Below are 16,730 nucleotides of genomic sequence, written 5' to 3'. Positions count from 1 at the left end.
CTCCCAGCAGATTCTCATAGAATAAATATTTTAATTGCATGGCTCTGAAAAGAATGGCTCTTCAGCTGTGGTCATGCAGGAAGATGAAACAGCCATTGAAGCTGCATTCTCCAATGGCAGAGTTGTCCAGAAGAAGCATGTCACAGATTTGGCAGGCAATGCCTGTTGATTATATATAAATTAATTCTAAAAATGGAACAGAGCAACTACTGAAAAAAATTCCTTGAATACTTCAGCTTCAAAAAATAACTAATAGAAAAAGGGTAACATTCAAAAGGGCTAAAATCCCATTTTCATAAGTGATGGGTTCCTAAGTGCCTAAGTCACATTTGAAAATGAGACTTAGTTGCTTTTGAAAATGCTACCCACACTGGGCTTTGGCGTTTTTTACTCATCACTATTGGGCTTTGGCGTTTTTACTCAATTTAGGCCCTGACCTTGTAGTTTGAGCTGCAAATATGGGTGAAATTCCATGGTCTGTGTTATCCAGATGGTCAGACTAGATGACTACAGTGGTTCCTTTAGGTCTTAATCTATGAATTATACTTTTATTAAAAAGAGTCGATTTTCTGCTAAGTATTTTCCAAGGGGGACTCCCAAGGGCCTATCCAAATTAGGATTTTTTTTTTTAAAAAAAGATTGCACCCATGGAACTACAATGATGTTGTTGCACGGGTGTACGGTGACCAGATGTCCCAATTTTATAGGTCTTTTTCTTGTATAGGCTCCTATTACCCCCACCCCCCGTCACAATTTATCACATTTGCTGTCTGGTCACACTACACAGGTGCAAACCTCAATGTAGACACCATTCATCAGTTTAAAGTAGGGGTCCAATAATGTGATTCAGTATGGCGGCTGCCCAGTGCAAGCAGCACTGGTGTCAACGCTGCTTTCCACAGGGGCAGGGTGCATCTCTAATAGGGGTTTGCACAGGGGTAAGTGTCTACAGTCCTTCAGAAGAATACAGCAACAGTGAGTGTACTGAAGACAGAGAGAGAAAAACACACCTCAAAAATACATTCTTCTCAATGTTTGATTGCATTAATATTCTGAATAATGGAGACAAATGTTTTAATATAGTAGAGTATTTTATAAAAGGAGCATTCTGACAAACTGACACTTTAAAATGCTTCAAGTATCGGCCAAATTTGATGCAACAATACCAGGTAACTTTCCATGTATATTTACCAGAGATGGCAAGATACAATAGTAAATACTTACCATATTATTGGCCCAAGCAATTAAGTGTCCTCTCCATTTTACATTTCTTATGTTTCCTTCTCCTTCGTGTAAAACAGAAGGCTTCCATCTGTTCATCCAAGTCTTCTCATATAATAGCAACTGTGGAGAAGTGTAACAAAAGCATAGTTCTGTGAAGTACTGCTATATATAAAATAAAACTTTTTTTGATTAGTAAGTATTTCTAATCTTTGTGTTTGAATTGAAAAAGAAAAAAGTGTCATCCAACCAAACAAAAAGAGAAGCAATAAGGTCAAATATTTTAAATAGTTTCCAATGTCAAAGCAATACATTTATTATTTCAGAATTAAATCTACATTAACAATAATAATAAGCTCTTATATGGCACTTATGAAATGGCTTTGAAAAGGAGGGCATAATTACACACATTATAAAGGTGGGGAAACCAAGCCACAGAGGGATGTGAAGTGATTTGCTCACGTGGCTGCAGGTAAGCGAGAAAACTGAGAATAGAATCCAGATCTTCTGACTCCAGTCCATCAATTTAACCATGGGACCACTGCTCCTTTCACGTAATAGGAGATTAGACATAGCTTTCTGCATGTACGGCATAACTAGCACCAATCAAGCCATGATATGTAGGCTCCAATCCCACGATCGGATCCCTTACAGCCATGCAGAACCACCTTTATTTCAATGGGGGCTCTACATAGGCATAAGAGGCCACCCATGCAGATTAGATTGCAAACTCTTTGGGACAGGAACCCTGCCTTCTGCCTATAAGAAAGGTTTCTATTATATTTAAAAACCATATACAGTAATTTTAAATAATTTCTGAAACTGGTAAGTACTTCACAGCAAAAGAGAAATAATGGTTAACTAAATGAAGATTGTTTCCAGGACAATCCAAGTGTTAATCCATTCCAGTGTACTTCCAACACATTTTTATTTAATATGGTATTAACATTTCTGGGGTGCGGTCAGCTTATTAGCAACACATGAAAAAGCCAAAGCCCCTGCCCTGGAAAGTTTACAGTTGAAGGCCCCAATCCTGCCAACACTTATCCACATGAGTAACTCAACTACTTCAATGAGTAGCTCATGTGCATATAACCGGACTACTCATGTGTAAAGTTATTCCCTGAAACCACTTATGCATGTATTGATACCAAGATATTAAGATACCAAGGAAACAATTCAAATGCAAGAAACTATTACAGACAAACTTGCCTACAGATGGAACATTTTTTTCTCTAAATGCATAAATGATTTGGATGATCAGAGATGATTGTTTAAAAAACACACTTATTATAAACAAGGCTTCAGGTGACAGCTATACAGATTGCATGTCTTTTGTATGACCACAAGATGGCACCAAAAGACAGATATTCCCAGAAAAAGTTTAACTGGAGGCAGAAAATGGAAGTTTTATCAGCAAGTTTTACATGTCAAATGCACTGCAGAGAGAACACTTTCTAACTTAACACACGCTTAGCAATTTCTCCCCCATCAAAATGAGATGATTTCAGTAACACCTGTCAATGTCTATGGATAATTGTTTCTTTGTTCATATAATCTACGAACAAGTCACAAACAAAAGAACTTTAAGTGGCATGAATCATTTGGCTTGTTTGCTTTAATATAAAATTAAGCTGAACTGAAAAATAATGACAAGAGAACTTTAATACAGGGAACTTAGAAATTGTTCCTATTGGTGGCTACATAGAATTGGAAATGATTTTTGCTAATTTACATAATATTAAAGAAAGGCTTGATGGAAAAAAAATAAAGTTATTCTTCAAGTGTTTGTTTTAATTCTTTTAAGTTAAAGTACTTCAAATGTGTGATATTTACTTAACTAGAAAGAAGTGTTAACTTTATTATTCACACCAATATTAAAAGTGGCTACATTTATAGTGAACAATATTGATTGCAAATTTAACCCCTTTCTCTTTGTGAGCAGATTGTGATCATTGAAAATATATTTGTTATTCATAAGTGTTCACTGAGTTCCCTTGGAAAAACACTTTTAAACCTCTCTATTGTACGTGGTTTTGTGAAGGCTCCCACAGTGAGTGACAAACTTTTAAGATTAGAGAATAATGAACAATTAACAGTAAACGCGTGTACTTTTGGTACAAGTTTTCAAGTGTTTATTCGTTCAGGATAAATTCCTGGCACTTTCAGAATGTATGATATTTACATATACAAGCTGCTGAATAAGAACAAACTGAATATATTTACAAAAATATGCCCAAATCAGGGTTTAAGAAAGCATACATCCCACTGTTTGGTCCTATATGTTACCTATTGTTGGCCAAACACACTGGAAAAAAAGATGAGGTTTGTAACAAGGAATTAAATTAAAACAGCAGCAAAAAACTGATAGCCATTATAACAAATGATTTCCAGTGGTTCTGAGAACCCCTCAACTCCAAGCGAACCGTGGGTACCCAGCACCTCTGAAAATTAGGCCTTAAATTAATACTTGAGAAATTTAAGATTTCCAAAATAAATGTGAAAATTTTTGCTTACACTAGTTCATTTAAATGGTGCTAAACTTTCCTCAATAATATAAATTTAGTAGAAAAAGTATTAAAGATAGCTTTGAAGTTCAACTAAATTCTATTTGAATGTCAACTGTTTCCTAAAGCATTATATAGGATAGGCAATGTTACATTATTTAGACCCACAATACACACCAATTTAGAATTATTATATTATGGTAGACAATGTCCTTTATGGATTCTTAATACCTGTGTAAACCCACCTGCCTACAGTAAAGAATATTTTTGTGGGGGGAGTCGGGGGAAGGAACATCTACATATTGTGCCATATTGCTGTTTTGAAATCTTACCCCACCACAACAGACAACCCCTGCCCTGAATAATTTATAGGTGTAAGCCCCAAACAGTTACACATGTGCCTACCTTTACGCACATAAATAGTTTCCCCATGAAATGCAAAACAAGTGTTTGCCGGATCAGAGTTGACACAGACAAAGGCTGGGAGAAAAGAAGAATTGCTAACCCCATTTTGCAGATGAAGAAACAGAGACCCCACTGAGGAAAACGTCCCCATACAGGACAGCACATAAGTATGGAGTTTCCCTGAACTGGGGCCAGAGATTAAGTGACTTGTTCCACGTCACATAGGGAGTCTGTAGCAGAGGAGGGAGTTGAACCCAGTCTCCTAAATCTCAAACCAGTGTCCTAATCACAAGGTCAGCCTTCCATTTCCAAAAGTGCAACAGTAACTAATACTGGTGCCAACAGAAAGAACTCCTAATCTAGTGGCTTCAATAAGACAACATTCTTCTCTCAAAAATGTTATACTAATTTAACTGCAATAAAACTATACACCCTATTTTACTGACATTTAATAAAATCTATTTCTCTTTTCCTCACAATACAGCCACCTTGAGACTCACTGAACATGAATGTTCTACAAAGCATTTTAGAAGTTTGTAATCCATTGAGCATATTTCTCTTAAAAACAGTTGGTTAATTTATTTAGTTCATTTTCCACACAGCTATAATATTGAATTGTCATCATCACAAAACCAAAAACAATTTAAACTCAATGGGAGCTATGTACGTAGAGAGAAAAAAAAAGTTTCCAAGACAGGGTTTCCCCTGCCCTCTCTCTTTCTGGTTGGGGAAGGTATTTTAGGGCTTTACTTCCCATAAATCCACTTTCTGGCAGCTGGCACTCTCAGTATTTATTTCTCAGCAACAGTAGCAAAATCACTTCCTTGCATTCTCTACAATATCCTTCATTCTTCTCTCTGATAGATCTCTCCAGTTCTTTGTTACAGTATAGCAGTGTTTAAGATGCATATCCCAATATCTCCTGCTTGTATAATGTATCATATTATAATATGGCTGCAATAAAACAAACCAACCTAAACCTTCTCTGACATTATCACACTAGATAGAGGCCTTGACCCAAATTCCTCACTATTACAGAGAAGGGGTGGGCAAAGCTTTGCCACATTGGAATCTTCTTGGTTTCTCACCACTTTATTTGTTTTATGGTGTTTTAATGAAAGACTCCTCAGAAATTTTCTAAATGATGAATAAGCACACACATGCCTATAGTCAACCCCTGCACTTCTAACTGTGGCAACAGTAAGAGAAGCCTGCTGAAATGTATTCGTTGGTAGCTTGTTCAACGGGATTGAGCAGAGGACTTGTTGATGTTAAAACTGAGTCAATGTAATTCAACTGGATTATTGAACACCACTCTGTGGATCTTGCACTATTAATATATCAGTCTTCTTGGAGAGAGCTCAGAACTCTTCTGTGGAGTGCAGCCACTAAAGAGAATAGACTTGTGTTTTGACCTAATGGAGCCTGTCATGCAATTAGCACTAATCCTAATTACATGTAACCTCAGTCTTTAAACTATGAATAGGAATCCTCAATCATCTGAATAAAGATACCAAAGACTACAGCAACAGCAGTGTCAATGGGATGAAATTTAAACTGATTTTTTCCAGCTACCAAATACTATTTTCACAACAATGAAATGAAAAACACTCTTTCCACACAAAAATCAAAAGTTTCAAAGGGAACAAATTGTTCTTTACAGCTAATTTCTACATGCAAAATGTGGGATATTACCTGTATCTAGATCACATAAAAATAACATGTAGTTATTTCTTCTTGAAGATACTGAAGAGTTTTAACATTTGCACATGATATTGGACACTACTGCAGTGGATGTGGGGAAGCAACGTGCCCATTTTTTTTTCCGTATCAAATCAGAGAGGTTAAGTGACAAACCCAAGGTACAGATACACGTTACTAACCCAACCTAATACTGTACATTAAGATTTGTATTTAGCCAGGAATGCAGAATTAGTCAATGTTATATATATGTATAGTGCAAATAAATACTCCTGTTACAAATGGCAATGAGGTGGGTGGATTCAAAGAAGGCAGCAGAGGCTGTGGCCAATAAATAGAGGGCCGTTTCTCCCAAATAAACTATAACTAACAACAACATAACTGTGAATAAATTCCATAGCTTCAAACCCAGGAGGATTCAGGGAGACTATTTCTATTGGATTAAATCTTAACTGTTTTAACTGATGGATTCTACTGATCACCGGCACACAAACTGCCAACAGCGTGATTTAACCTGAAAATCCAAACTTCCCATACTAAGAAGTTAATTATCTTGTTAAACGTATGTATACCTTTCTACACTTCATGTATTTTGATACTTTATGTTTAGATCTCAGGTACAGCTGTTAAATATTTTTATATACACACACTGTATGTTTCTACACACAAATATATGGATTATAAATATGATTTACTTCCATATACTACACAAGTGAATTCTAATTCTCTCTCTCTGACTGAACAAGATGCATATGGTTTTGACTGGGGGAAAAAGCCCATCAGGTGACATATACGTATTAGACTATCTGTTTACTAAGTGAAGAAGACATCACTACTATTAGAGCACTCATCTAAAGAATATCACTACATATATCAAGTATATTCAAAACATCCTACATCCTTGTGAGCAAGTCATAGCTAGAAATTACTTTGGCTTGGCGAATGCTTCAGCCTGTACCCTGTTTAAGGTAAATTACCCAATGCCTGGACACAGATTGCCATAGTACTTGCTCTTACTTCACTTCACTTAAACTGGACCTCTCAATATTTACTGACTGACATTTTACAGCTTACAAAGCAATCTGCCTTTCTTGTCTGGCACTCTTCTTCTACACAACGCAATGCCAAACAGCTGACTATCTGGTTTCTAAAAATGGACTCTGCTGCAAACAGCATCCTGACAATTTAATAATTTGTCAAAGTAGTCCAGCCAGCGATTATGAAGTACATATTGTAGGGTTCAGAGGTAAAGGTCATCTGCTCACTCAAAAAGCAAAGTTAAACTGCATCTGCTGACACTAAAAAAAAAAATCAGACAATTAAAAATAAAAAAAACTGAGACATTCTGTGGCAGACCTGACTTTAACATACAAATTTCACTGCTATGCTGGTAGCAGCAGCTGCAGCTTTATGAGAAGAATGCTATTTCTCCCTTCCCATCTGTGAATTGTTCAAGATCTCTATTCTATTTCTGTATTAGAGATTGCCATAAATTGGAAGTGAAACAGAATTTAGAATAACTTGTTTGTGATGTGTCAAGCAGTGGAGACTATGAATGCTGCCCTGGAATTCTAGTACTGAAAAAATTAGTTTAGGGGTTTAAACTAAGAGTTTGCCAATATGCCAAAGACTTTTCGCTATTGTTACGACATGTAAGATAAAGGGCCTAGTGTTCAAACTTGGGCACCTAAATTAGATGCTCTTTAAAAAATACTATATAATACATATATGCTTAGAAAATGTATTGGGGACATCCATGTTTGAAAATTATTCCTTGTACCTCCAGCCTCTCTAACAACAGAAATCTATGCCTAATTTTTTAAAAACTGACTAGCAATTTTGAGTGCTCAACTTAAGACATCCTAAGAAAGATTTTCATTTCCAGAAAGAACTCAGCACCCTTAGCCTAAAAATTACATTCCTTTAAAAGGTGTTTCCTGTTGGGCACCCAAAAATTGTGGCACTCAAAATCGCTAGTCACTCTGAAAAATGTAAGCCCTAGAATTAAGTGCCTGATCCCATGAGGTGATGAACACCCTTATTTCTTACTGATTTCAAGAGGCTTGAGCATCAGCTGGAATGTGCTAAGTGTCCACACCATCTAGTAAGATAGGCCCACAAAATCTTAATTAACAAACATACCTAAATTGATCCCGTGTAACAGTGGAAGGCATCAGTAACTAACCAATATCCTAGCAATATCCTGAAAAGTGCCTTCACTAATCACTTTTTGATATTGGTCAAAGCACGAAGTGTAAAGTGTCATCAATGGCTTTACCAAGAGAAAGAGTTCAGAAGAGCAGAGCAATTTAAAGTATCTTTGAACAAAAGATAATATCCAATAACTTGATTTTGGAACTTACATATCTTTTATCTTCCTTCCCAGTTCATTTTGCCTGTAATGCTCCAAATACAGGGGATACTTGTTTTGTTCACCTAACCAATAGGTTAGTAAATGCCAGCATTCTAAGGGTGAAGTGAAGAATACCTTTATTTCAGCTTTACCACCCTCATTAGCTAGCTTTCACCCTGTTATTTTTAAAGATTAGACCTTTTTTTCAGGCAGAAGTTTACTGCCTCCAATAGCACAGTATTTGTCTTTTCCCCATGCTTTGAAACTCTACTGCCTGCTCTGGCCAGGGATGCCCTGTTATTTACAATATATTATTAATTATTATTATTATTATTATTTCAGGGTTACCATCATCTGCCAAGTGCTCCATTCAAAATGGTACTGTACTTAATTGCAGAGTTAAGAAAGGACAATGTATTTAGTACCATAGCCATTGCCTCTAGTTGAGCTTGTATCAGTGCACTTCCATAATACACCTACACTTTTCAGGAGAAGAAAAAACATTTATTTCTAAAAAGCTGGTCCTGGCCGACAATATGGGGCAATTATTTTATCCACATTTTCAATAATTTTGCATTTCTTATTCAGATGAATAGGTTTAACAGTGCAGGATATATATTATATATATTTTACAATTTGTGTAAGTAAAAGATTGGCTTTGCATTTTAATTTGACCACAGCACAATGTTTTTTCTTTTAAAAACCTCTGAAGTGTCTACAGAACATATTAAGTTTAGTAGCTTTGCAGAGCTTGTACAACATAAATAAATTTTTCCAATGTCTGATCACTTTAATGGCTCTTAAAGGAGCCATTGTTGTTTATATTTTAAAAACACCATTGTACTCAATATTCACCCACAGAACCACACAGATTCCGAAGATCCACTCAATGCTGGGATCAAGATTTTATAATTATATACCCTTACACCCAGCACACTACTTAGGCTATGGCTACACTTGCAGATGTAGAGTGCCGGGAGTTAAACCAGCCCTCAGAGACAGCAGCAGGGAAAGCACTATCATGTGTTCACACTGTTCGCTGCAAGCGCAGTGGCCTGGCCACATTAGCAGCTCTTGCAACGCCACAGAGAGCAGTGCATTGTGGTAGCTATCCCAGTGTGCAAGTGGCTGCAGCATGCTTTTCAAATGGATGGGTGGAGTGTGACAGGGAGTGTGTTGTGTGTATGTGGGGGGAGAGACTATGTTTTGGGGGGCAGAGTGTGTCAGCATGCTGTCTTGTAAGTTCAGACAGCAGCGGGGGGGAAGGAGGAAACCCCGAAATTAGCCCCCACCCCTACCCCTCCCTCTCTCTCACACACAAATGCCTGCCTCTGCAGCAGGAGCATTCCACAATAATGGTTTGCTTTGTGTCCTGGCTGCCAGAAACGGAGCTTTGAAAGGGAATATCCGCATGCCTGCAGCCCAGTTCAAAACATTGACCAGAGTGGCCACTTGACTTCAAGGAATTATGGGACGTTTCCGGAGGCCAATCACAGTGCAGTAATGCAATACGTCATCCACACTGACACCCCGGTGCTCCAGCCCGGGCACAGCAAGCTCTATGCTTCTCATGGAGGCGGATATCCAGGAGTGCTCCAGCTGCAGAGTCCAGGCGCTCTAAGTGCGTTGCCAGTGTGAACACCTCCGAGTTAGGGTGCCCATGGCTGATTTAATGTGCTCTAACTTGCAAGTGTAGCCAAGCCCTTAGATGTTTTTTCATGTCTATAATTTGGCCACAATATTCACATAATGGATGATAATAGCTCCTTGGACATTATGAGATATTATATGCCATATCCTTTATGAAGGACTGATTTGTCTCAAAGCAAATAGCATTGAGGAGGAGGTAATTAATAAACATAGGCCCTGATTCAGGGTATTAAGTGCAACACTAAAGCAGGTATATTAAAATTAACAAAAGGGGATGCAATAAAACGCATGTTTAAGTGCTTTCTAGACTAGGGGCCGCAAACGCTACTAAAATAGTATATAGTGGGATAGACCAATGCAAGCAAAACATTCAAGGAAAAAACAAACAAAATAATTACATATTTGTTCAATAACTGTTGTTCTTCAAGATATGTTGCATATGTCCATTCTACTTCAGGTGTGTGTATGCCAGAGGACCCAAAGCCAGAGGTCTTTTTCTCATAGTGGTATCCATCAGGCGGTGCATGCACCCTGTGCACATTTGTGTTGCTAGCTGAGGGTATAAAGAGATGGAGCCACCTTGACCCCACCCTCCATTTCCTTCACACCCAAAACCTGTATTTTTTGAGACTCCAGTATAGAGGGGAAGGAGAGTGGGTCATGGAGGGGTCATGCAACATCTCAAAGCACAACCGTTATCGAATAGTTATGTAACTTTTTTCTTCTTTGAGTGCTTGCACATGTCCATTCCACATCAGGTGACTCACAAGCAGTTCCACATGGAGGAAGGTATCAGAGTCTACATAAACAAGGACCACTCTCCTAAATCTAGCATCATCCCTTGAGGCCTGGGACAGAACATAATGAGTGGTGAAGGTATGAACAAAGAAACAAGTCACAGCCCTGAAAATGTCACGAAGGAGTATGTGACATAAGAAAGCAGTCAAGGCTGCTTGTGCTCTCGTAAAGTGTGCTAAAACTCTTTGAGGCGGTAGAACCTTAGCCAGATAACCCAGATGGATATAGTTGAGCCTCCACACAGCGATCGGTTGTCCCTTCATCCTGTCAGCAAAGGAGACAAATGATTATGAAGACACTTGAAACTGCTTAATCCTGACCTGTTAAAAGGCTAATGCCCTCTGGACATCCAAAGTATGGCATTTTTACTCCTCTTTATGAGAGTGAGGTTTCAGGGGAAAAAAAGGTTAGTAACTATATAGGCTGATTTGGATGAAAAGTCAAACACTACTTTAGTGAGAAATGTAGGGTGTGGACACAAACTAACTGTATTTTTATTTTTAAAAACCGTATATGCAACCAAAGCTGGAAATTCTGCTGCTCCTGGCCAAAATAATAGCCACTGGGAATGCCACGTTCTTTGAGACATGAAAAATGGTGCAAGTATCTAAAAGCTTAAAAAAGGGGGCCCCATTAAAACTCCAGTACCAAATTTAGATCCTGGGATGGGATGGTCTTTTATAGGAAGGAAGAGCCTGTCCAATCCTTTTAAGAATCTAACAGTCATAGGGCTGGAAAAAACAGACCTTCCTTCTATAGGAGGATGAAATGCTGAGAAAGCTGCCAGATTAACTTTCAGGGAACTGGCAGAGTTCTTTTTTCCTTCAGATGAAGCAGGTAAACCAGAATACACTGTATGGGAGCCTGTGAAGGAGAGTTACTTTTCTACTGAGATCACAGAGAACCTCCTCCATTTTCTAAGCTAAGCATTCATGCTAGTTAAGAGAACATTCTAAACTTCAAGGAAACAGCTTCCTGGGGAGTTAGCCACTGAGCAACCAAGAGTCAGCTGTATTCTGGACTCCACTTTAGCATCATCTGGCAATTTGACCATAAATTTCAAGATGGAAGCCCAGTTAGAGTAGTCAAAGTGAGCCAACAAAGCTTGATGGTTTGCAATTTTAAACTGCAATCCTGATGAAGAATACATCTTTCTCCCAAACAAATCCAATTTCTTTGCATCTTTGTATTTGGGAGCAGATATAGGTCATCCCCATTTCACCTTTTCATTCACAGCAGTCATTACCAGAGGCCCTCAGATTGGGTGCAAATAAAAACACCCATGCTTCTGGGAAGGAAACGGATATCTTTTCTCAGTCCTTTTAGCAATGGGCATCAGAGAGGAGGAAGTTTGCCAAAGGTTTTTGTAAGGCTCCAAGATGACCTTCTAATAGGTAAAGCCACTGTAGCAGGTCCTGCAGTATGCAGAATATCCACTAACTTGTGTGAATTATCCTGAACTTGTTTCACCTGTAAACCCAGGGACGTAGCTACCCTACTTAAAGTTCCTGATATGTCTTATAGTCATGAGGAATTGGGGAGGATGATTCAGAGATGATGACCTCATGCAGGGAAGCTAAGGAAGTGTTGAGCTTCCTTAATCTGCATTAATCTGTTCTGCTGACCACTGAACCTCTGTACCAGAAGGGGCAGGCACAGGAGGAATAAGGTTCATTGCTTGCGGAGTACCAGGACACATACCACATGCCTTGACAGTGACTTTGACTTAGAAGTGCAGCTGCTAGGAGATGAGGATTTAAGAGAGTGTGGGGGAACCTGGCCACTGTTGTACCTCATATGATACCAGAGCCCAGCCTCGAGACATCGTCTCCCTGAACCTGCTTCTATGACAAATGACTGTGCTGAGAACTTGACTTGTGCAAGGATGAATGGGGAGAAGCATAAAACCTTCTGTAATGAATGTAAGATGCCATCTTTGACTCTAAGTAGTAAACAGTCTGAAGGACAAGGCGGTGTGGCTCTGGGGAGAGTAGCAGAAGACCAGGACCTGGTCTGACAGGAATTAAATGGTACTGCAGGAAGCACTGGTGGCTTTGCTGTTGAAGGTACCAAATGTCTGCCCTGTTGCACTGAAGAGCATCTGGTCCCCCAAAACACCAACAAGTGCCCAGTTTATAACAGCGCTGAGTGAATAGGTGCAGAGGATGATCCTGGGACCAGGGCTCAGATAGCAGGAATTGTTGGTCCCTGAACCTCATCCTGCATTAGTGGTGAGTCCATAAATGATAGGCAAAGGAAGCCCCTGACTGCCGCAAATGTCTCAGGCATCTTTGGTACAGAGAATTTAAGATGCATCATAGATGACATTGATGCCACAGGACAGTGGTTCTCAACCAGGGGTCCAGGGCCCATGGTGGGCAGGGGAGGGGGGGGGGGGCGCAAGCAGGTTCAGGGTGTCCGCCAAAATAAACGAGAGAGCAGGGCTGGTGGTAGACTCACTGGGGCCTAGAGCTGAAGCCCAAGCCCCACTGCCCTGGGCTGAAGCCAAAGCTTGAGCAACTTAGCTTTGCGGGCCACCTGTGGCATGGAGCCCCAGACAATTGCCCTGCTTGCTATTCCCTAATGCCAGCCATGACTTTTAATCTACTGGATATGCAGAAAAAGAGTTGTTGTGGACCAGGCGGGCCGTGGAGTTTTTATAGCATGTTGCGGGGTGGGGATGGGGGGGCCTCAGAAAGAAAAAGGCTGAGAACCCCTGCCACAGGAGGTCCCAGCAATGGAGTCAGTCTCCACAGTATCTCATGTAGCAGTGGAATGAATGATTCTACATCATAGACAATGAATGTGGTACCAGGGAGCACCTATCTGGAGTTGGCTTAGCTCTAAACTTGGTATCAATCTTCTTGTCTGATTCTGTCAGAGGCTTAGCATTCAAAGAAGAGGGCCTCTTCTGGTTAGAAGAGGTTGAAGCGTTCAACTACTGCTGCTGCTTGTGCGGTAACAGAGACAGAGAATCGTATCTTCTCAACAACACAGAGATGTCACCAAACCTGGTGGTATGCTCAGAGATGGAGTAGAGTCTGAACCCCTGTGTACCAACACCTAGGTGCCAAGGATGGGCACCAACCTGCTTTCAGTAGGATGTGTTAGTCAAATGTCCCTCCACTTCTTAGTCCTTAACCCCCCCTACAGATAGGGCACTTATGCCTCACAGGTCCTTCTCCAGACACTTAAAACAGCGGGAGTGAGGATCACTGACAGGTACAGATTTGTTACATTCAGAACAGAGCTTAAAACCCGGGGTCTTAGGCATGCCCCAGTTCAAGCTTAAAGCTCAAACAAAATGAAACAAAAATGTTCCTAAAATGAGTACCAATACAACAATAAAATCTAGAAACATTTTATCTAAAGGCAAAACGGGAAAGAGTACAACAAGGACACATGCTCCAACTACCGTCCGCAGATAGTGAGAAGGAACTGAGTGTGTTCAGGACAATTCACTCATTTATGCCCTTGGCTAGCAGCATGACCATACACAGGGCACGCGATCTGCCCCACCGGTACGATTATGGGAAAAGTATCTGGCTTCGGCTCACTGGCTTGCAGACACCTTAAATAGGTGCAAGCATTCAAATGGTAAACAAACAGCCTTCACTCTTTCTGAAATGACTATATGAATAATCAGGCTTGGCAGAATTGGATTTTTATGATTTTATAATTTATAATATTAGGCATTTTTGTATTTTTTTATCAATTTAAATTTTCACAGCTGTGCAATATTATGGGTTGTAAGCATTTTTTTCTATTTTTCTATTTTCATCTATTTAAATGTTCACAGTTGAGGGAAATGATGAATGGGTAGTCAATGGGTAGTCAGTCAATGGGTAGGAGTCAGACAATAATTATTTAATGACAGCAGACACAGAGATTCAAAAAGTTAAAACTTTATAACCATTAAAACACAAATTGTCCGAATTAGATGTTAAAATATACAAAATACATGGCCTGAAATCAAAATCTAATAGGTTCTCAAGCAACATTTTTCTTACTTTGCCTACCTGTAAATTTCAATTCTCTATGGAAATATTTTCATTTTGTGTGTGTATGGTGAAAACAGCATTTATCCACATTTACTGATAGAAATCTAATCCTTTCAAGACTATGTATAATGTAACTAGAAGAGAATGAAAAAAGTGGGAGTACTCTATGTAGAGTCCTTCCTCAATAGCTGGATCTCTGCTCAAATGATCAGTAGTGAAACAGTTTAAAATGTTAGCATATAAACTATTATTAGGTACCAGAGTTAAAATCCTGCAGGGATGGATGGGGACAGTTCATGATTTTCAAAGCTATTATTTCAAGATGCTACTCAGACAGGTGACACCGCAGTTGGTCATATTAAAATGGTTTTCTTCACATCTGAAAGGCTAGATTTGAGGGGTGGGGGTAAACGAAAGGGTAGTCCCATTAGTTTCAGCAGAACCTAATAGTGTTGGTATTGCATGCCATCTCCGCTCTAACCCAATTGTGTAGAGGCCTGTCTGTTCAGATCTCATTACAGATCTGGGTATGATTTTGCAAAGACTAAGTGCACAATGTGACTGCATTTTTTATACTGGGCCACAATCTTAAGTTTAATTACAGGGTTTTAAAAAAATAAATATTCTAATAGAATAAAATTGCAAATTTCTAGGTTTTTTTATTATTATAATGTTAAATATCATACACTAAGATATCAGTTAAAGTTTTCCTGAAGAGGAAAGTTTTTTCTCAGCAAAAAATGAATAGGAAGAGTGGGGAAATGGGCATGCATTAGGAATCAGTATACCATCTCCCAGAGGGCAGAATATAAAACAGCCTGTCAAGTAATCAAAGATAACCAAAGAGATGTGTTAAATCCCTGATGTTTTTTTCCGTTCAGCATCAGATGAATCCAAGTTATTTTACCACCTGACAGAGCTTCCTGATTTGATGAATTCTTAGTTTCTCTCTCCACATCATCATTACCACCACTCAAAGGCTTGACAACTTCGTTGCCGGGAGAGACATCCATTGATGTGCATTATCTAAAGCAGTGGTTTCTAATTAGTGGGTTGTGACCAGTGGGTCACATGAAGGTTCTAGATGGTTTGTGGGCCCAGTGTAGAGGGGAGGCCAAGGAGGGCAGGGGGAAGAGAGGGTTGGAGACCAAGCCCACCTCACACACTGACCATGCTGGGCTGGGCCTGGCTCCGGCTCCCCGCTCTGGGCGTTGTGACAGGGAGCACAGGATTGCAGCGCCATTCACTTGAACTTGGCTGGAAGGGCATCCATGCCAAACCTGCAGTGACACTATGACCCTATGCGCTAAGTTGCAATTCCTGAGTGGGAAGCCAGCCCCAGCCCCGTGGAACACGAGCTGCCATTGCACGCTAAGTGCAGAGGGGGCTCATTCTCCAAGCCCTCCACACCACCAACCTTCACTCTGCACCAACCTGGGATTAAGGTTGCATTGCTAGGGTAGAGAGTGCCATTTGGAAATCACTATTCTAAAGTGCAATGCCAGCTCTGGCCAGCCAGCTAAAGCTGGCTTAACCATTCACATCATAGCTATTTTATTTATTTTAAATAATGACTAGTAGTAATACATTGTACTGCGGATGGAAAAGAGGTTATTAGCAGCACTGGAATTGCTGTGTCATCTGGCAAAGCAGATACAGTTCATTCGGTTTGATGAATCTAAAACTGTCAATGTTCATTTTTTTAATTCAAAAGAAAGGGTCACAATAAATGGCTACATGAATGTAACTAATATCACCACATGTTGCATTGTTAATATTTTTTTTCCTGTTTTACCCTAAAATGTACACTGAATGATATAGGGTCAATTCTGGAATTTATGGACAATGAAGTTGGGAGTCAAAACTACATTATTTGGTAGGTGAGGAATGAAACATCTTAGTATTAACTTTAGAAAGACCAAATTGCCTGGAACCAAGGGCTACAAAAGAGACAAAAAGTCAATCCTTGACACACAAAGTTTACCACTAAGGGGCCTAAATTCTCTCTCACAAGTGATTACGTACTCCATTAAAGCACAAAAATGAAAACCCAAGATTGACTTAAAGGACAAATGTACTATGACCCAGTTTGGC

The 16,730-nt window shown here is 39.5% G+C and overlaps 1 protein-coding gene across 8 annotated transcripts in view; it reads right to left on the bottom strand.

Moving 5' to 3' along the window:
* The window catches only part of VPS41 (VPS41 subunit of HOPS complex), a 176,571-nt gene that overhangs the window by 87,603 nt on the left and 72,238 nt on the right, over positions 1 to 16,730 (bottom strand). For all 8 annotated transcript variants that reach the window (XM_048839148.2, XM_048839147.2, XM_048839149.2 and 5 more), the window contains one exon: positions 1,225 to 1,344. In XM_048839148.2, the coding sequence (XP_048695105.1) occupies positions 1,225 to 1,344 (120 nt within the window). The remainder of the gene's footprint in view (positions 1 to 1,224; positions 1,345 to 16,730) is intronic.

This window comes from Caretta caretta, chromosome 2, assembly GCF_965140235.1.
Source record: "Caretta caretta isolate rCarCar2 chromosome 2, rCarCar1.hap1, whole genome shotgun sequence".
Classification (NCBI taxonomy): Eukaryota; Metazoa; Chordata; order Testudines; family Cheloniidae; genus Caretta; species Caretta caretta.
Note: the sequence above shows the minus strand (reverse complement) of the source record. Positions and strands in the feature narration are given on the sequence as shown.